Consider the following 22536-nt stretch of genomic DNA (forward strand, 5'->3'; position numbering starts at 1 on the left):
CGGTAAGGCCCCATCCCCGCGCCCCGTCTCTCCCTCACCCCCTCGGGCCGGCCAAGCTTTTCCAGGTCAGTCTGCGCCTTTGTATAGGGCCCTGTTACCGGATGTGGAAGTTGATCTCTTCGCTGGTAAAAAATAATTCCACTTCCCCCGGAACCCGGCGCCGCAGGGCTTTTAACTGCCCGCTTACAAACTTGGAGGAGTTCTCAGCCTCTCTGTCGCCTTCCCGGCTTCTTATCACCGATACTGTTTGCATACACTTCGCACGTTTTAATTTAACTAAACAAGAAGCGAAGCTATTTATATTCTTACTTTGAATAACTTTCCAACCTCCTCTATAAAATCCAACTTTTTTTTAAAGCAGTTTAACTTTGTAGGGTCTTCCCCACAGTATCAGTTAAACTGTTGGATGAGCAAGCTGTCAGAAAAGATTTTCTCACTGTGCAAGAAGAGTGGTTCCCAAGCTTGGCAGTGCAGGTAGTTTCAACATGGCCAAAGACAGACCCAGCGTGTAGCTGCCATGCCGGCTGGTGGTGCCCAGCACAATGATGAAAGTTTGGGTATCTGTGCGAGCATAACGGTGTTACTATAAGAAGCCCCAGTGGTTATACTCAGGCTATACTATGCACAGTAAGTTGCAGTGCTGAGGCCTGTAGTATTAACAGTACCAGAGCCTGAAGAAGCTTAGAGGGGTCGGAGATAAATATGGTGACTGTATAGTTCAGTCATGTTAAAATACTCTAACTCTAGATTAATACTGATAATGATAACAAAACCAATTCTTGAGTACAAAGTACTGACAGTAAAACTTAATTCCAAGAGGACTGAGGAACTTAACGTGCACAAGAAACCCATTTCTCATTTGCTCAAGTCTTAGAGACAAAAATGAATAATACTTTATTACGTACCTGAATTGGTGATGCAAAGTACTTAGCATGTCAGGTTATTTCAGACTGTGTTTGTTAATGTATGCTGCTTTCAATATAACTGCTTCTGTGCATTGTTCTTGCTATGGTCATTCCACTTAAAGCTTACTCATATCCTTAGTAAAACAGGCATGATAATTAGATGTTGAAAAACCTGTTACCAACAGGTATGTTTCCCTGTCACTCTAAAGCTATCCATTTTAAGTATTTTAAGTGCCCATAAATATCCAGGCATGATTTCTCCTGGGTTTTTGGGGATATTTTCAGCACTTGTATGAAAAAGGAGTCCAAGATAATATTTCAGCTGGGGATGGAAAAGATCCACACATTTGAGTTTGATCTTAATTTTTAAGAAAATATCGACAAACCTGGAATAGGTTGTTTCTTCTCCTTCACAGGGTTGACTGATAGGGATTGTGCTATTACATCTTCAGTCCCTTGTGTTCATGGTTTTATGATCTAGTTCTTTTTCTTGCTGGGAAAGAAGATATCTCTTCCTTAGAGATGTATGAAATATCCACATATGTAATTGGAAGGGTTCATCGAGGCCTCAGTTGCCATTGCATTGATATGGTGATTGTAAGTGTGACAGGAAATGGAATGTTTGGCGAAAGTGAGCATAATTTAGTCAATACAGCCTGGAGCAGCAAAAGTTTGTCCTGAAAAATGGATGGGATTCTGATAAGAAAGCACAGTTTGTTGCGGCTCTGGTGGAAGGAGATACAGAACTTGCAGTAGGTGGTCTATCTCCATGCATTTCACTGCTGTATATTAACTACTCCTGAACATCTTTGTGCAACTTATTTTACTGGATTCTTCCACTGAGACCAGGCCAGTTAAGAATTGGTATCTGGAAAAACTGGTGTTCAAGATCAGCTGGTTATATTTATATATGAAGATCTGATTTGGATTCTGAAATAAGTCTTCCCAAAGAAGAAAAAACCCACCTTGTTTATTTGAGTATAAGGAAAAAATCAAGGTACAAGCGCATCTTAAAATTTAGTAGAAGCTTAAGGAGTTTTAGGGATCTTTATTGAGCTGAGACTGAGCAGTTAACTGCCAACTAGTGGTCAGTCTGTAGGCCACTACTGACTAAAACCCAGTTAGGGGATTTTTTTTGTGCATAGAACTGGAAATGCTAGTTATAGTACTATAGTTAGGGTTCTGTATAGAAGAACGAATTAGAAACTGCAGCTGAAGTCTCCTATCAACTTATGACATATGCTGTAATTCCATCAAGTAGGCTGTTGAGAATTTGATTTTAAAAAAAAAAAATTTGAAAAAGTTATTCCTAATCCATTCTTACTCATTTTACTGCAGCACATTCTATGAATAATGGTACAGTACCTCATTCATCAGATACTGTGGTTAGTAGCTCATGTTTTGAAAAAAGGTATAGAAATTTCTCAGATCAGGAAATAAAAGTTCAGCATTGAACTTGTCTGGCAGTTTAAAGACCTGCAGTTATACCTTAGTAACCATTGCAGGAAAACATGCAAAGCCAGTTTTTGTTCTGGGCCAAAATTCAGATTTGCCTTTTATCTACTAGTTCTGCATGTGTGTAGATGAGGTTCCAGAGGAGCTGCCCACATCAAGGTGTGTCAGCAACGCTTGAGAATTTATGAGCATCTTTTGCCTTCCATTAAATGGTTCATCTTTCACATAACGTTGATTTTTTTTTTCCTCATATGCAGACACAGTATTGTTATCTCTTTTTTGGACCACATATTTAGTTACAGTATTCTGTCAGAATGCAACCAAATGCTGCCACTTAAGATTAAGGAAATACTGGTTACATAACAAAGCAAACATTGAAGATATATTTAGAAAGGACTTAAAGCTTCAAAGAAAAAGTCTATTTACAGTTCCAAGGGGGGGAAAAAAGCCAGGTAAAGACATGCTCCGAAGGTAGGATTAGAAAAGCAATTTCACAAAGAAAGTGAAACTTCTCTTTGTAGCTCTATGAGGTTTTAAAAAGTATATATCTTTGTTTCAGGCAAAAAGGCTTTCAGATTGTAAAGGTCCTTCACCTGGGGGCAGGGAGTGTATCTGTGTTTTGTTTCTACTGAACGCAGTTCTTCTAAGGAATTTTTTCCCTTGTTTTCAGCACCCAAATATCTCCCTAAAAATTAAAGTTGAACATAAGACGTCATATATAGGGGAGACAATGTTTTAAGATGGGTGGATATATTTTTAATTTTCAATATTAAAATTAGTATTTGAGGACTTTATTAATGACTTTCTAGAATTATCTAGAAAATCAGTTCTCCTAAGGAAGGGTTTTTGACAAGTTTATCAACTTTGAAAAGTTGCTGTGTATTTGGAAATTAGCAAGTACAGCATCTGTGTTGAAGCAGTAAGTTATGTAGCTAGATATTGTTTAGTTTGACCTTGTCATGCTAGTCTTGAAAACAAAGAATCATCATTGGACATGTATCTTATTTTTTGCATTTATTTCCAAGATGCACTTATCAAAGGTAGGGTTAACTTGCATCTTGGAACTGGTTATCAAAGATATCAAAGACTCAGAACAGTCAAACCCTAGTGATACTATATGCAGTGATACTTAAAAGACTGTAACAGCTATGTACCATGGGAAGAGATCACGTTCCCATCTCAGCTTCTGATTCTCGGTTGCACACACGACTGTTCTCCTTGCACAAGCTGTGGAACCTTTCTTTCAGCAAGCTGAATTGGCTCAATAAGTGGTTGGACAAGTACCAGACCAGCATGAGAAAGAGGGAGGGAAATCAGGACCACTTCATTTGGTGGCAGTCGGCTACAGATCGATTCAGTTGGGTGAAATGTCACTCTGAGGTCACTGGCTGATGGTTTTTTGGTCACGCTTGTCATGCTGATCACCACCTTGAGGGTGGAAGGGAAATGCCCTATACCTTCATCTTGTCAAAGGCCATGTGGGTTTTCACTGCAAGGAAATAATTTATTTGTTGGAATCATTTAAACATCTTTCTTCTAATTAGTTCCCCTAATTTCTTCAGTTGATAGCACCTTAATGTCTCACCACTTGAGAGGGAGCTCAGTTCCTCCCCTGCCACCCCCATGGGCTAAAATAAGTTACGCTGTATTAGATTAAAAGAATTTCAGTTGGACTATCTGTATGAGACTTAATGGACTGCTCTATGCAGAATGTGAGATAAAATGATGTAATAGCCCCTCCTGGCCAAACTCTGCTTAACTACTTCATGGCTACCTGGAGAGTACTTCCAAATGAAAGCAGAAAGGCAACAGTACCTACAAGTTTAAGACTTGCCTACAGCATGTCCAGGAAGCTTAAAGTTGACTTTAACTTGCTTTTTTCAGCTTGTCTCTTACCAAGACATTACAAGTCACCTTTTCAAGGGTGTAGTGTGAATTTGTAGGGTTTGTGCTAAGTTAGTGATAAAATAATTACCCATTACAAATTTCAGAGTACAGAGAAATCAGCTAATTTTTTTCTAATATACTTACTGGTGTTCCAGTGGAATACATTTGATGGATATTGTGATTTTGAACATTAAGTCCTAATTTATATTCTTATTATTTTCTTGTTCTTTTTTAGCAACATATTGCTAACATTCTTGATAAATTACCTAGAATGTTTTCAGATAATTCTGTCACTTTTGGAGGGTTAATTTATACTGTTAACTATTTAGCAACTCTGTTTGCATCTAGTGCTAGCTCACTAGGTGAGGTCGATTAGGTAATAACCCCTTACAGATAACAAACTGTAATAAAAGTCATTGGAATATAGTTGGGCTCTCCCTACTTCCTTTTTTCTTTTTTGTCCCCCCAGAAAACTACTGATAGACACTTCTAAGAAGCTGTACCATCCTAGAAGGGACATAAGTAACAACATTATCATGCCTGCTGTGGCATCTGTACCTAAGGAGCTATATCTCTGTACTTCATTGAAAGATCTCAACAAGAAGACAGAAATAAAACCTGAAAAGACGAGTACGAAGAGGTATATATTTTAACTGATTTTGGATTAATATTAGAAATATTAGCGCTACTCTACTGAGCAGGTTCCAGAATAACTGTGGATCTAAATTTCATCAGTTATTTCTGTTAGATATAAAATCTTTGATGGCCTTATGTATAGATCTCTCAACTATCACATTGGATATGCTTACTGCCTGCAAAAGGTAACTTGACATACTGCTGAAACATGACTTGGACAGGCCATGATGCCCATGAAAATTTGCATACTTTGAGAAAAGGCTACGTAAGTTCAAATTCTTACTTTACTCCTCTTCTTTGATTTCAGTTATGTGCAGAGCGCCCTTAAGATTTTCAAGGCAGCGGAGGAAAGCAGATTGGACCGAGATGAGGAAAAAGCTTACATCCTATACATGAAATATGTGACTGTTTATAATTTTATTAAAAAGAGACCCGATTTTAAGCAGCAACAGGTATAAAAGCTTCCTGACTGACCTATTCTGCATTGGTAGAATTATTAGAAGTACAGAGAATTGCACTAATGCACATTCAAAGGATTACACTGGTATTAAGTAAACTGAATTATGATTATATTTTTTTCCTTCCTAGTTTTGACAAGTCTCTTGTTAATTGCTTTTACAGTTTGCTTTTAATACACATAAGGTATATAAATTGTCAGATACGTGAATATTTTTTTTTTTCAGGGAAAAATATTCCTGTCATCTTTCCTGTTAAGACTTTTTTTGGTACAGTTGCCTGCCTTGCCTTCATTAGTGCTATAGAACAACTTTACTTACTCTCATGTTCGAGAGGAAAATATTGATTCAAACCAGCTCCTTTTGTTGACATTAGTATCGTTATAATGCCAATTCTCTGTACATTAGTGGCTCTTAATATGCACAGAAGTAGGCATTATTAAACTGTACTATTAATATGTGGGGTAATGCTTGTAATTTTAGGATTATTTTCATTCAATTCTCGGACCTACAAATTTAAAAAAAGCTATCGAAGAAGCTGAAAGACTGTCAGACAGCCTTAAACTCAGGTACGTGAATACAGTTCATGAGATATTGTTCATTATACCTGAAGCCTGTACATGTGCAATTGCAGTTTCCATGCTATTTAGTAGTAAGGGATTGCACCTGAGTAGATCTTAGATACCCAAAACTCTTGAGAGCTTTTATAGTTTATCTACAAAAGTCACTTACTAGAAATAATTTTCATCATTGCATACTCCAATAACTTGCCACTGTATACAGTGTCTCTTAATCCTTGGTAACTATGATTTGTTGATACTGTCTCCTGTTTTTGTTTAATGACTAATAAAAAGAAACCACAAAATATAAACTATATGTACACAAGAGATGATCAAGAGTCATTTCCTCCTTACCCTTTCCATCATAAGGTCATCTGAAAACAAATATACTAATGAATGTTCCTAATATTTACATATGTTAAAAAGTTCTCCTAGTGTTTACACTAGGAATTTAGTTTACACTAACAAAACACTTTTTTTGGGATTCTTTAGCTAGCTGCTACACCTTTTTTCAAGCTCTGACACGGGCAGACACGTATATTGAAGTGTGCAGTTTTGCCAGTATGTAACTGGGCTAATGCTAACAGGCTTTTGGGTAGCTCATTTGCAACTGTCAGGTTACATATCTTTGTGCCATAAGCCATGAAATTGTGTTGTTAAGAAGTTGTAAGGTAGAGTCATATCTTTAGGTGATATTTAATGCAGTATGTCTTGCTTCCAACCTTCTCTGCTTCTTGCATCCTTAGCAACTATCACCCTTTTAACTCTTCCCTTCAGCTAGGCACATTTCCCTTCCCATGCACACCCCACTCAAGTATTATTGTGAAAACTTATTCTATGCCCTTCACAGTGCTTAATTCATAAAGTTAATTGAGGTGAACAAGGAAATGAGAGTTTAGTCACACATATATGAAAAGAGACTTTTCAAAGATGTCTCATGATACTATGCATGAAACAATCTTTAGGTTTACCTTATTTTTAGTTAAGTCCTACAGTTCCAAGAGCTACAAATTCACTATAAGAGTAAACAGCGACAGAACTATAAAAAAACCCCAAAATGTACAGACTTAGTAACTTTTTATGAAAGGAAAAAAAAAAAGGCTGTTTATGAAAGGAACAGAGTTTGAAAGTTGACACAATTAATAACTTCCAACTACTCTGAGCAAAATGTATATATATTTCAAGGCAATACAAATGAAATATGACTCCTGTGTAACTACAGTAGTGGTTTCAGAGAAATTATTTGTATAATTTCTTCTCTGGGCAGTAGGCCAGCAAATAGTTTGAACGTTAATTGTTAACTAAAAGTGGAGCTGCTGAAACATCATTTGTCTAGCAGCAGGAATACCTACATGAATGATCTACTATGTGCTTCAGAGGTATAAATGGGAAATTGATGTGTAAACATTCCATATTGACTGAATTAAACTAAAATATGAAATATGCTTTAGTGCCATTAACTCCAAACGAGAACAAAACGCTCTGTTCTAATTTATGATGCCAAATCAAGAAGCCTGTTTAAAAAATAGAATTAGACTTTCAGCCTCCTTCCTATTAGCAGCCAATTAGTGGAGTAGACTTGGAGGGAGACTTGGATTTAGTGATCTAGTTTATTAACACAGTACTTTTGATATGAAATACAGATATATTGTCATCATTATTTTAATCCTGATGAGGCAACATCTGAGTAAAATAAGCAATTACTAATATGGTTCAGCGTTCATGTTTCACTGCTTGGTTCAGTCATCAAATTGTTAGTTCAAAACATTCTTTTTTTTTTATGGATCACTAGTGACCCTTAAGCTTCTCAGTTATATTAAATATAATGGAATACTATTTAGCAGTGATGTGACTAAACAAACCTGCAGTTGGTGATCTGAAAGCTGTAGTTTGGAGGTCACTGCTTTACAATATCATTATTGTCCTCACAGTGACAAAGGGTTGGGAGGTTATTTATAAAGTCTAAGGCTGTATGCAAGACGTAGGTCCACCAAAACTCTTGAGTATACATGATTCTTGCATTGACTTCACTTAGCCCCAGTGTTTGAAACAAACAGCAGGGACACAAGTGAGGACAAAAGAGTATTATAAAGTCAATTTACATTCTGAAGGTGACTTACCATATATTATGATATGACTTCTCAGGAAAAGGAAGTTTAGATAATGGAGCTAAATTACTCCTAACTGTTATTGTTAGCTTCGTTGCAAAACCAAAAAAAAAAAACAAACCATGAGATGATTGTTACAATATATTGACGTTTACCTGTAAGTCACCAATACTTACTCTTTCCTCTATGAAATGAAAAACCTATTGCTATTAGTGACACCATAGCTAAGCATGACCCCAGGTTTAGAGAAAAAAGTTAGTTAGCCTTAAGAATACTGGCTATGAAATAGGACCCAGAGCAGGATTTAAGAATAAGAAAACCAACCCAAGTGTGAGAAATAATATCATGCAGTCATGGAAAAGAACAGAGTTCTGATGTTAATTATCCAAGGTATCCAATAAAGCAATACTGAAAAAAAAAAGGTGATTTTTTTTTTTTTTTTTTTCCCCCCAATAGATATGAGGAAGCTGAAGTTCGGAAAAAACTCGAAGAGAGGGACAGACAAGAGCTGCAGAAAAAGCAAGAACCAAAAGATGAGGGAAAGAGTTCAACCAAAAACTCCTCAGAAAGTGCTGTGGATTCCAAAGGAAAAAGCCAAAGGGTATCTGAAGATGTTTACAAACTCTCTAATTCAGTCTAAATGTATAGTTTTAATCTAACATTTGATCTTTACTAATAGCTATTTCCAGTTCAGAATATGTTTTTCTAAAATAAGCTTACACTCCCCATAACCCTTCTTTGACTTTTTTTTTTTTTTTGGAAGATATTAGCTCTACAAACTTGCATAAGATAGACTAGGGGTTTTTTATAAAGTCAAATTCTATTTTATAAGAGAACTAGCTAGTGTGAGAAACCCAAGATAATGGTAATAAGCTGATTTTGTGGATATGTCTCCTCTTTAGGGGAGAGCTGACTTTTCAGCAGTAGCGTGGGAAGAAACTAATTTCTCTGCAAATAATTAATTTAATCTAGCAGATGATGCTGTCCTAGGTTGCATTGCCTTTTTAACTGGTTTCTGTCTAGGTAGGGCAGCAACCTTGGTATCTTTTTAGTACATTTGTCAGCACATCTTTAGAGGAAGATTCCTTTTTCTGGGTTTCTTCCTGTGGCCAGTTTCATTCAAGTTCCATGAGAGTCAGTGTCTGTTGACCACCTTGATTCTGAATATTAGAGATTAAACTAACTTGTTGTTTGTTGTTTGGTTGGTTTTTTTTTTCCCTTACAACACAGATTAATGGTGAGAGCAAGCATTCACTGGAAAGAAAGGATCAGTCTGACAATCTGAGTGGTAAGAGATGCAGTGTTCACACAGATGTGAAAAAGGTCTCTATATGACTATGTACTTATCACCTAGGCAGTTGCAATTCTTTAAGGAGTTATTTCACAGTCAAAGTATTTTGATGGAATACTAGTATCCTGCATTTCAGTAGCAGTGACTTAGTAATTAAGCTCTGTATTGCAGTCTGCATCAGTTCTCTTGAACTTAGAAAGCTGTACTTAGTTTTTCAACAGTTTAAACTAAAGCTGAACTAGCCCTAAAGTTGTCAAATTAGAAAGAAATGTCTCCTCAACTGATAAGAAAAAATACAGGCAAGGCTGAAGTGTGTCAACTTTCTTGGTTAAAGAAGAACTTTTTCCTTTCCCCTCACAACCTTCTGGTTTTTGTTTCTGTAATAACTAAGTGAAAATGATCTCGAGTTCTTAACTGAAGAACATCTGCAGCATGTAGTTTACAAGTGCTTGCCTCTATAGCTGGATTTAAATGAGACCACAGAAAGTTAAAGAGTTTATCACTGAAGTGTTAGGTATTGTCTAATTCATGAGATCAGTTGGTGATCACTACAGTAGTGGGAGCAAAACATCCGATATGTGTATTCTGTGGTGTCTTACCTCCAGGAGTTTATGGGACTTCTCTGTTCTGTTTCATCTGTTTGCAGTCTTGATTGCACCAGTCAGATGTGGTTATAGCTATCTCCATTTATAATATAGCTTTTTACACCCAATAACTTCTCTATTTCAAGGAGCAGTCACAGCTGAGAAACTGTTTGCAATGATGTCAGACAAAAATATTGAAGTGATTATAATGGATGCTCGAAGATTGAAGGATTATCAGGAATCCTGTATTCCAAGATCTATCAGTGTCCCAGAAGAAGCTATCAGTCCTGGGTATGAAATAATGTTAAATGATAATGAATTACTTAATTTTATAAATTGACTGAAATAAATTATATGCTTTTAAAGATTGTACACTTAGTTTCAGAATCCTTAATATAAAACTGGTGTGTATATATATATAATTTATATAACTGGTATATAACCAGTGGGTGAGATGTATCTGGATGGCTCTGTTTTTGCATGTACTGACTTGAAGAAAGAGCATATTTATTTTATTCAAGCACATAATCATATATGGATAATATATTGTTGGACAAAATGTTACTTGTACATTTGTCTTTAAATGCATGTTAATACATTTCAGAGTTACTGCTAATTGGATTGAAGCTAGACTCCCAGAGGATTCTAGAGATCCATGGAAGAGGAGAGGACACTTTGATTATGTTATATTGTTAGACTGGTTTAGTTCTGCTGAAGACTTAAAGCTAGGAACAACCCTTCAGAGCCTGAAAGATGCGCTTTTTAAGGTTGGCAAGTTTCACATTTTATATTAATCTATCTCAACAAATAAGAACGTCTTAAAGTACCTATAATTACAAAGTATATGGAAGACTTAAAACACCTTAGGCAAACATCTTGGTTCAGTTTTCAAAGACTGCTTATTTTGATAGCAGAAGGGCAGTCTGAAGTTTCACATTCCCATGCTTGTGCTCCAGTAGAGGACAGTATAATTAAACAGGTGAACAACAGAGTGATTCAACTCCCCTCCTCAACAGCTAGCTCATAAACTTAAGAGTTCTTGGCTAACGGAGTTATTTGGGAAACTACTTAGTACTGTTTGCTAGAAACATTGTCACCCTCCTTATTACCAGCTGTAATTCCTTGTTCACGGGAAATGGCTGGCCCCCTGCACAGGCAGGCCCAAGGCAGCTAGTTTCTTTGCAGTCTTATCAGGCACTTCCTAGAATGAAGGGATTTCAGTAAATGAGACCCTGGTTTTGAGCATGGTTAACTTTTCTGCATTACTGAATACAACTTTTAGAGAAACAGAAATTTAAATTTGAACTTTACCAGTGAGGGAGCTTATAGACTCAAGCAGATGCTCGACATTTTCAAGTCCGAATTCTGGCTGTGTTGTCCCTGCTCTTTATATAGGTGGCTCTTGTGAAAGACTGCCCATCTTTCTGTTGCTTAAATATTCAAGACTGGGCTTCAGAGCTAGTTCAGGTAGTTCTCCCTATTCGTTGCTTTACAGAACATTCTCTGAGTCTCTGTGCCTTGTTCATGTTCTAATACTGACAACCTCAGGAGGAAGGCACTCTGGAGCCTGAACTCTCAAGGGCTTTTCTGAAAAGTTAGCATTATGCTTTCTAAAGCCAATGCCCTTAATCACTCAGCAAACTTATCAGATTAGAAACTAAAACAAAAACTATAATAAAAATATTTTTCTGCATGGTGGATCATTGCCTGAAGTAGTAGTAAGTGCTTCTTTCTATACTGGAAATATTCAGAGATATTATAGGTAGAGCCAGGGACCAAACTGTGTTGGGCATTCCCCAAACACAAAGAGGATCCCTGTTACCCAAAGGGGTTTTGCTGCTTGTTTAATTCTTATTTTAAAATCTCAGAGATAACCTGTCTCTGTGTAATGACTAGACACAGAAATTTAAAAGCCACTGTTAAGATATAAAAGTTTCTTTTCTGTTTTTAAATCATTTAATTTCAAACTTTTTTTCCTTACAGTGGGAAAGCAAAACTATACTGCAGAATGAACCTTTAATTCTAGAAGGAGGTTATGAAAACTGGCTCCTTTGTTTTCCCCAGTACACAACAAATGCTAAAGTAACTCCACCCCAGCATAGCAGGAGTGAAGCAGTGACTGTTTCTTGTAAGTATAAAGGATAACACCACCACCCCCCTCCCCAAGTGTTTATAATTACTGGATGTATCTCTAATTCATTCAAATATGTGTGGGATAGGCTTATTCTGGCTAAATCTAGGTTTTGGGGTGGAACGTGGGGGTTATTTTGCTTCTGTGATTTTGTTTTAAGAGCTCTCTCATGCTTCCCTCCTCTCCCCACTCCTAAAGTGGATTTTACGTATCCATCCTTGGAAGAGCCAGCTCCTGTTCCACCTGCTCCTGCTATAAAGCCATCTCACACAGAAGTGATTGAAAATGAAGAAACAGGAGATGATTTGGAAGAGAGACTAAAATCACTTAACAGACCAAATGTACAGGATGCTGCTGTTCCAAAATCTGACAGTACAGCAGTTAATCCTGTATCAATTACAAGAAGTATCCCTCAGGTAAGATGTGTTTCTGTTTCTCAGAGTTAGTATATAGTTAATCTGTTAAGAGACCCACCACAGGCAGAAGTTTAAATCCACAAGAAAACATAGTCAGTATTTGTTTTTGTACACAAGTATATTGGTACAGAGACTATTGGTGGTCTGTGAAACCATGCTAACACATCTGCACAACTTTATGAAACTGAATGTACTTAACATAATTGTAGAGCTTTTAATGAATATTTTTATACAAACACAGGAGAAATTGAAGATAAACGATCATTAATTCAGAAAGTCTGTAGACAAACTTTTCTATTCAAAACATTCATGGTGAAATACAGGAAGGGCAGTTAGGTCATGGCTTACCTTGGCAATTCCAAAGGTTTGCTTTCCAGCAACTGTGTCTCTCTTCAAATAATAAAACATTTATGTGGTTTGTCTCTCTTGGCCCAGTAGTGAAAGTATAGTGATTTATTTCTTCCTTTCATGGGGATAAAGCTTTCTAAAGACACCTCTGTAGAGTCCTTGCAATAAAATAGTGTTTTCCTTAGGAGACAAGGCTAAAGTCAAACTTCACTTTCACCATTCTAGATACTGCCTTTAATACAGCTTTCAGGCAAGGGACCCTAAATGGTAAAACGTGAAGACGATATTTCTGTTATTCTCTGAACCAGATAAGCTTTTATTTCTTCAGAACTTCTACATCAGTATCAAAACCAAATTGTTCTCCTAGGTCTGAGCATAAGCCATTCTTAAATACCTCTTCGCAGCAAGCAGATCTGCCTTAATCACATGTTCTGGTACATGCCTGAGAGAGCCAAGCCCAGATTAGCTGCCTGATTGCTCTAAAATGTTCACCTTTGAAAACCTGAAAATAAAGATTTGTAGTAATCAGTGCTTAATGCTGTCCTTATGGTTCTGTAAGGCTTGTTGATTGTTATCTCACATCTGGAAGTTAAGTGAATACCTAATTTTACTAACAAGCAATTTAAATTACCAGATTTAATGACATTGAAAGTTCACTGTCTCTCTGGCAGAAGTCAACTTTATATCATCTTTTCTTCTCTTATAAAAATCTCACCTAGAAAAAGCTTAGCTAGCAGTGCAGTAATAGTTGTAGGGATTTATTGTTCTATGCTTTGTGTTATAGGTTGATCGTACTAAAAAGCCTTTGCTAAAAATCCCTGATGATAACAGACCAAAATCTCAAAGTACAGTCAGTGACAGCCAGCCTGTTGAAAATGGACGAATAGTTCCAGACCGGTCCACAAAGCCATTACGTGATTCAAAGAGCATTCTGACAGAAGAAGAAAAAAGTCGTGTACATGCAGAAACTGCTGCTCTGTTAGAGAAAAACAGACGGGAAAAAGAACTTCGGGAGAAGCAACAAGAAGAACAGAAAGAGAGGCTCAAGCGAGAAAAAGAAGAACAAGAACAAAAAGCGAAAGAAGAACAGAAAGAAAAGGAACACAAAGAAAAGCTACAGCAATCCAAAGAAGACAGAGAACAGAAGGAGAGGGATGAGCAAATAAAAAGAGAACAGGAGGAAAAGGAACAAGAAAGAGCACGCAAAGAAGCAATAGAAGCAAAAAAGAATAAAAATGAACTAGAAAGCATTGGTGCAAAAAGGATTGAGATTGACAAAATATCTATAGAAGAAAGAGAAAAGGGAACTCGAACGCCAGAAATGCAGAGACGGGCACTGGGTGATGCATCTCAGACCTTTGTGACTGTTTCAGGCAAGGTTAGTGAAAAAAGAAAAACATCAGCAAATGTGGAGTAATTATTGAGAATTTTTTGTGAGGGTTTAATATCAAATTTTAAATACATCACTGGATTTTTTTATTTAGGCCATTTTTACATAGAGGAGAAAGTTAAGACACAAACAGATTTTTGCAAGACAGCCTCGATTCTTGCTTGTAGGTGGGCAGCATGGAATCCCCATAGAATAAGAAAACTACCCACTGCCATGGGATAGTTCATAGACTGCAATCCTCTGTCTCAAAAAGAGAAGCATGGGACATTTTATCTCTTGCACTTGCCCAGTGCTGTATATTATACTGTTGTAACACATGCTGGAGACAGAATTAGATTATTATAACAAACTCATTAGTGCCCCCAGCTGCGTAAATGCTGATATAACAGGATTTTGTTGACTACCACAGGAAGCAAAGCAATGACCTAATCTAGAATTTTTGCTGAGAACAGTCTAGTTCCAACTGTCTGGGGTCAGGGGAGTGACAGTTCCCTCTTTCCTCAGATTCTTAAAAAAAAAAGGCAAAATTTCTGAGAATGTCAAAGTCATTTGATCATGAGACAGGAGCCATTTGTGAAGCTGAGTTAATAATGGAAGTGATGTCTTAAAAGCCATTTCTCAAGAATATGCGTTAAGATAAAACTGCAATTGCAGTTTTTGACCAAACTTTGATGCTTGTGTAATGCAAATGCACAAGGAAGCCAAAATAAATCTGGCCAAACTTAGCATGGTCATTCGTGAGCTTTTGACTGACAGAGCAGCTTCACGTAATGCCAAAATGATTTATTATAAAATACATTCATGATGTTGGCTTCACAGTTTGCCTTTTTCAGAGGGCTCTGTCACAGTGAGAAGTAAAAGGGGGAAAAAAAAATCTTTCATTTAAAAACAAATTGTAAAACCTACAGCCTTTAGGGGGGAAAGTAGTGTAGGCAGAACTTCGGCATATTATTTCTGAGCCCTTGAAACTACACACCAGACTGTCTTATATCATACATTTAGCTACAAAGGCTATTCCAGCAAATTGCCTATACTATAGACTAGGAAAAATAAAAACGACGTGTAGATACCTGCTCTAACCACTTCTTTGTGGCACATGCATTTAACAACCAAAAAAGAAAATATAACTCTTTTTCCCTATTTTGCTTTATCAGCATTCTTTACTGACATTCCAGATGAAAATTGAAAGCCTTCTCTCAAAATCTTTTACAGCAGACTGGGGTTAAAGGACAACCAGACAGTGGAGCTCAAAAGCCAGGACCCCTTAGAGAGGATTCTGAACAAGATACTGAAAGACTTAAAGTAAATACAATGTGTTGTATGTAGCCAAAACAAATCAAGCACAGATGCTTTATGATTATCATATTATGTTAAATTCCACCTCATTTCAATTTTGAAAGACATCATCTTAAGAAAAGACTATGCCATGTTTACAGCTGTTTCTTTGCTTTTTTTCATTTGTCATATTCATCTGAAAGAAATATTTGAAGCTTTCACTAGAAGTCTTCACATGTTTCTGATGGCATTAACAAGCATTCCACACTTGTCATCTCATGCATACTCCTTCACATACCGCTTTGAAAGAGAGAAAAGATCATCGCTACGTGTTTAACAGAAGCATGTATTCCTAATAAAGTAGCTTCTTTAGGGAAGAAATTGAGTATTCAGACTTCTGTGAGACTCAACTGTCCTTTTTTTTCTGGAGCATGTCAACAAATGGGTTTTGTTTAGATTGAGTGATAGAAAATGATAGTACCATATTACCATTAAAATAACTTGTATTTCCAGCTATAATCAAGGATTTCTTATGGAACTGTTTTGCACTGAATCATGTAACTATATAGGGAAGTCACGGGCAGCTTGCTGCTCTGTGTAAGTAACTATATGTACCTTACGTTTCTGTTTATTTATTAGTCTCTGCGGGAGCCATTAATGAGAGCACGAAGTGAAGAAATGGGAAGGATAATACCAGGACTGCCTGAAGGCTGGGCAAAGGTAATTTTCTATTCTGATGTAACAATCAAGTTGCCTTGTGCAGTTTTGTAATGCATTTCAGCTGTGCCTTATTTCCAAGTTAGAGCTTGTTTGATTATTTTTTAATTTTCTTTAAAGTTATTTTTTCTCCTTCAACTTCCACATGGTTATTTTTTTAATTTTAAAATTATTTATAATGAAACTAGGAGAGCTCATCTGCTGTTGCTGTTTAATATGCATTTTAGTGAAAGCAATGCCTTCCAGTAAATCTAATCGATTTAAGTATTGAGGCCAGTCATGACTGTTAACATCACAAGTGTTTGAAAAACTCATGCACTGTTCTTACAGTAGTTCAAAAATAGGTAAGTAAGTTAATGATGGATTTTTACTTGGTTTTGAAACAATTTGTTTTTTTTCCCCAAGTTTCTGGATCCAATCACTGGAACCTTTCGTTACTATCACTCGCCAACAAATACTGTTCATATGTATCCACCAGAAATGGCTCCTTCATCCACTCCTCCATCAACCCCTCCAACTCATAAACCCAAGCCACAGGTGTCTGTTGAACGGGAAAGAGAACACTCCAAACTGAAGCGCTCCTACTCTTCCCCAGATATAACCCAAGCCATTCAGGAGGAAGAGAAGAAGAGAATTCCTGTAACTCCTGCAGTCAATCGTGACAATAAGTATGTTCCCTAAGTTACACCACAACTCATACAATATGATAGCATATAGGACTTTGTGTTAAACCAACTGAAATTCATTAATAATTTCTAAGTAGATTTGAAAGGATGCAGGAGTGATAAACTTAAATTTCACTGCTAAAAGTTCAATGTATAGAGCAGTTATCTTCTGAGAATTAATGTAATTGTTATGTATTAACAAGAATTTCAGAGGTCAGAGTGTAATTGAATGGTTGCTTTTTAAGTTGTGGAATTGGTGTTAACATATTAAATGCCAGTTTTCTGATAGCTTGTGAAATGCAGAGTTTTCACTTTTTACGCTGGGTTAAATCAACAGCTAATTCTTCATATCTGAATTTAAAAAATGCAAAACAAAACCACTGATGGAGCCTACAGCTCAGCCTCATTATATGGATTTCTCACTATTGCATTGACTGGTTTTGAATACCTTAAATGATGGCATCTGGTGACATCTTGTGCCAGGATATTTCATTCCCTGTGAGGGAGGGTGCTTCTGTTGGTTCATGTGAACAGCCCCATCAAGCCTGAGACTCCTAAAAAAAAAATAAATTTTTTCCTTACAGACCAGTCTGTTACACTAAAGCAGAAATTTCAAGACTCTCTGCATCACAAATTCGGAATCTTAATCCTGTGTTTGGGGGATCGGGACCAGCTCTTACAGGACTTCGTAATCTAGGGAACACTTGCTACATGAATTCCATATTACAGTGTCTGTGCAATGCACCTCACCTGGCTGATTATTTTAACAGAAACTTGTATCAAGATGATATTAACAGGTAAAAATCTCTTATTCGCATCCTTTAATTTATAATTGAAGGTCAAGCATTTACAATTGTTAATGCAAAAAATTGACTTAGTGGGGTGTTAAGGGGGGATGTGGTTTGGTTTTTTAAGTAGGAGACAAATGCTAACTTGTCTTGACATTTTCAGAGTTTGTGTGTGTGAAGAAATAGGTTTTACTGGACAGTCTTAATTAAATTGTGCTTGCCACATTCATAAATATAAGTGTACTAGAGTCTCCTGAAACCAAACAGAATATTGAAATAGCAGTTTACAAAACAAGCTCGAAACAGTTGTACTTTTCATCAGCCCAGTCTCAAATATGGAACCAAATTACAGTGCCAAAGTAGACAAAAATTCTAGCTCAATCTAACAGCCAGTTTTTCTTCATCTAAAGAAATTACTTTGAAATGGAGATAAGATCTTGAATTAATAATTATTTTTTTAAAAAAAAGTTATTTGAAGGGCTCACTTTTTTTGTGGTCTGTTTAATTTTATAGGTCAAATTTCTTGGGACATAAAGGGGAAGTGGCTGAAGAGTTTGGTGTAATAATGAAAGCTTTATGGACAGGACAGTATAAATATATCAGTCCAAAAGACTTTAAAATTACAATTGGGAAGATTAATGACCAATTCGCAGGATATAGCCAACAGGACTCCCAAGAGTTGCTTCTCTTTCTAATGGATGGCTTGCATGAAGACCTAAATAAGGTAAGCAATATGCTTGTAACAAATTACACATCTGTCAGATGATCAAGAGAAATTTTTAAAACACCCTCTTATTTCCTAAGAAGATTATGTTACTGGAACCTTATGTAGAAGAGTATTCAGAATTAAAGTAGGAATTTAGTTTGAAATAGTATAAGGTGCTGAAGGGAGTAATGGAAGAAGGCTGCCTAGGTAAGAAATAGATTATTATTCTTACAAATACTCAATAGTGTGTTTGCTTATAGAGGAGACTTCCTATTTTTATATATGTTAATATATGGCAATGGTATTTCAACTTCTGTTATCCAGGCTGACAACAGAAAAAGATACAAGGAAGAAAACAATGATCATCTTGATGACTTCAGAGCAGCAGAACTAGCCTGGCACAAACACAAACAGCTCAACGAATCCATTATTGTGGCTCTCTTTCAAGGCCAGTTCAAATCTACAGTGCAGTGTCTTACGTGTCACAAGAAGTCCCGAACCTTCGAGGCTTTCATGTATTTGTCATTACCACTTGCATCCACTAGTAAATGTACACTGCAGGTATGGTGGAACTAGAAGGAAACAGTTCTTGAAGTAAAAAAAAAAAATCATTTCCCTGTGACTCATTATGATGTTGCTTCTGCTAAGCCTCGTGGTGAAGGGGTTGGTCAGTATTCCAGCTTAATTTACATAAGATGAAACATGAACACATCTGAGTCGTTGCTATTTTTTTAATTCTTCTAAAGTTTTAAAAAATAGGTCATTCCTTCAAAGTTTTGAAATACAAGCAGGATGGAAATAGTGAAGCCACGGTATCAGAAGTGTATAGTATTTGCTTTTGTAGGTTGTAGTACAATTACTGTGTTTTTAAATGAAGCATCATAAGTACATTTTGAAGGCATTGCAGCTAATTAATATATGCAGTAAAATCTACTTCCACACATAGATTTAACTCACTTTTCCTCATTTTTGTGAAACATGGCACACAGATAATCGATGCAGGCTGATAACCAAATAGGAAACTATTTTTGCTACGCTTTCTTAAAAACCTGCTCATCACAATTTGTGTTTTGTATTTTGTTTTAGGAATGCCTTAGATTGTTCTCCAAAGAGGAGAAGCTCACTGATAACAATAGGTTTTACTGTAGCCATTGCAAAACTCGAAGGGATTCTTTGAAAAAAATAGAAATTTGGAAATTACCACCCGTTCTTCTTGTGCACTTGAAACGGTAAGAGAAACAGTGACTGGTAAAAATTCATTAGGTTGAAGTGACCAGGCTTTGATGGAGGTTGATTGTTCCAGTGCAATAGCTAGCCCTTCTTAATTAGAGAAAGTGCCAGATGTATTTCCAGTTGTACTGCTGCAAGAATTTATTTTCATCTGATGCCTCTTATTAGGCTGTAGTTCTCAAAGCCCTTTTACAAGTAATCTCTTTTCATTTGTGCTAAGAAACACATGTGCAAGCATTAACAAAATTGGGGGCCAAGTGCTTTAGTTGAGGTTATGTCCTGGACAAAAGCAGGGAAGGGAAACACAATATTCATAGATAGCTTGTGAACAACCTGTAACCTTTAATTATGCTTTTTAATTCTCTAGATTTTCCTATGATGGAAGATGGAAGCAAAAGCTTCAAACTTCTGTAGATTTCCCATTGGAAACTCTTGACCTCTCACAGTATGTTATTGGTCCAAAGAATAACTTGAAGAGATACAATCTGTTTTCAGTATCAGTAAGTAACCACCTCACGTTTCAAAGTTCAGTTGGTCTTTATGCCAAGGCTTGGCTTAGCCTTTGGGATTCATCTAGATTTCCAGGGTGCCTACCTGGTTGCAGATTGAGTTGTATTCTAAAAAAAAAAAAGTTAATGGTATTTAGTAAAAATCTCACATTCTAGTTTATTTTCCTAACCAGAGAAGAAATGGCAGCTTTTGAGGCCATTAACTCTTTTCCTTCTTATGTTTACAGAATCATTATGGCGGGTTGGATGGAGGGCACTATACAGCCTACTGCAAAAACGCTTCCAAACAACGCTGGTTTAAGTTTGATGACCATGAAGTATCTGAGATCTCAGCATCATCTGTGAAATCCTCAGCTGCTTATATTCTCTTTTACACTTCTTATGAACAGCGAGCAGTGGATATGGCCACATAAAGCAGTGTGGGTTAAGAAAACTGGTTACAAGAGCAAAGTAGGTATGGGAATGCATTTAAATATGCAAAACTAGGACAAACAGTCACAGATCTGGGGATGGTCACAGCAGCTTTTCTGCAAGCAAGCGCTTTCTGGTCAGTACTAGTGCTTAAAAATCAGAAGACTGATTAATAATGCTTGTGGTAATACTGCCATCTGTGAAAACATTTAAAAAGCATATTTGCATTACCATTTATTTAAAAAAAAAAAACCTATATTTTTAGTCTGCTCCAAAATTAAATTCTAGCTTAGTCATCTGAAATCTATTAACAAGTAGTTTAAAATGTCTTAAAATCCCAAGGCATATCTTGATTTTTAAAATTTTTTTCTTTCACTGTTATGGCCTTTTCACATTTCTAACCTTAAGCTTGATTCTACTGTGAATACTCTAGAACGATGTAAACAGTTAGGAATGTAAGTGTACATATTGATTGCATACTTGCACATCAGAACTATGTATATAATAAACAGTTGTCCTTTTTGTGAGAATCTAAAACTCAGAGGATTGCGTTTATTTGCCAGCTCTGAGTAATTGCAACACTACTTAATAAAAAAGCAGAGCTGTATTTTTTTTTTTCTGTTGGCTTTTGTCAATATTTGTGCACTTCAGAGTTATTCTAAACAAACAAGATTTTCCTTTTTAATTTTTTAATATAAATTTTCATGTACACATGCATTAAAAACCTTAATGAAGAAATTATTTAAAAATATATCCTGTTAAATGTATATTTGGGTTTGGTGTTTTCATTCTCAAGCAGCTTGTGTGATGGTCAGGATTCTACATGATGACAGTCCCTGAATCATGTTCACACAGTTTAAAGGTTCTTCAGATGAAAAAAATACCACTTTGTGTAGAACTGATTAGTTTCCAGACTATTTAGTTGCATCTTGTGCACTTCCCTGCTCTGGATTTGGGTTAGTTTTCCTTCTTCAGAATATCAAATCTTAGATTCTGAGCTCTTACCTGTCTACATGTGCATGTGTTGCTGGTAGAATTATGATCAGGAGTGATTCTCAGTAGCTTACAAGCTGCAAACAAGTTTGCAGTGCTAGAGGGGCAAAAAATGGCAGTACTAGAATAATGCCTTTTTCTTTCTCTTTTATTAACGGTCACTTCATGCCCTCCTCTCTTCTGGAACACCTGCCCACAGGGGTCTGGTCGTATGCTCTCACCTCGGTATCCTGCAGTCCTGGCTGGAGGCCAGGTGCCCCCCAAAGCTGCTCTGTCGCTCCCCTCCTCACCTGGGCAGGGGAGAGAGAATGTAACCAAAGGCTCCTGGGTGGAGATAAGGACCAGGAGGTCACTCACCACTTACCATCATGGGCAAAACAGACTCGCCTTGGGAAAAGTAATGTACTGCAAACCAAAGAGAAATAAAACAAATCTTAAAACACCTTCCCCCCACCCCTCCCTTCCTCCCAGGCTTAACTTTACTCCTGATTTCTCTACCTGCTCCCCCTGAGTGGTGCAGAGGGGGCCAGGGAAGGGGAGTTGTGGTCAGTTACCACCCATCATGTCTGCTGCTCCTTCCTCCTCAGGTGGAAGCTCCTCACACTCTTCCCCTGCTCCAGCGTGGATCCCTTCCACGGGGTCACAAGTGCTACCAGTGAACCTGCTCCAGCATGGGCTCCTCTCTCCACGGGGCCACAGCTCCTGCCAGGAGCCTGCCCCAGCGTGGGGGTCACAGCCTCCTTCAGGCACCCACCTGCTCTGTGTGGGGTCCCCCCGGGCTGCAGGTGGGTCTCTGCTCCCCCGTGGACCCCCATGGGCACAGGACACAGCTGCCCCACCATGGGCTGCAGGGGAATCTCTGCTCCAGCCCCTGAAACACCTCCTGCCCTCCTGCTCCACTGACCTTGGGGGCTCCAGAGTTGTTTCTCTCACATATTCTCACTCCTCTCTTCAGCAGCAATTACTATTGTGCAGGTTTTTTATTCTCCCTTATTAAATATGTTATCCAGAGGTGCTACCACCATCGCTGACAGGCTCAGCCCTGGCTAGCAGCGGGTCCATCCTGCAGCCACCTG

At 37.3% G+C, this 22536-nt stretch overlaps 1 protein-coding gene across 2 annotated transcripts; it reads left to right on the forward strand.

Moving 5' to 3' along the window:
• The first annotated feature begins 4689 nt into the window (after positions 1–4689).
• USP8 (ubiquitin specific peptidase 8) lies at positions 4690–21323 on the forward strand. Of its 2 annotated transcripts, XM_026856236.1 has the most exons (19): positions 4690–4887; positions 5191–5335; positions 5822–5907; positions 8463–8607; positions 9237–9294; positions 10028–10172; positions 10486–10648; positions 11865–12009; positions 12211–12428; positions 13561–14154; positions 15379–15468; positions 16081–16161; positions 16564–16826; positions 17408–17620; positions 18125–18335; positions 18642–18878; positions 19404–19546; positions 19915–20047; positions 20284–21323. In XM_026856236.1, exons 1-19 carry the CDS (start codon positions 4784–4786, stop codon positions 20467–20469), a joined length of 3360 nt encoding a protein of 1119 aa, XP_026712037.1. In that variant the 5' UTR covers positions 4690–4783; the 3' UTR covers positions 20470–21323. The 2 variants fall into 2 exon arrangements, with proteins under 2 accessions (XP_026712037.1, XP_026712038.1); XM_026856237.1 differs by lacking the exon at positions 15379–15468.
• Positions 21324–22536: the final 1213 nt, after the last annotated feature.

This window comes from Athene cunicularia (assembly GCF_003259725.1).
Source record: "Athene cunicularia isolate RWA chromosome 10 unlocalized genomic scaffold, athCun1 chr10_part1, whole genome shotgun sequence".
Classification (NCBI taxonomy): Eukaryota; Metazoa; Chordata; class Aves; order Strigiformes; family Strigidae; genus Athene; species Athene cunicularia.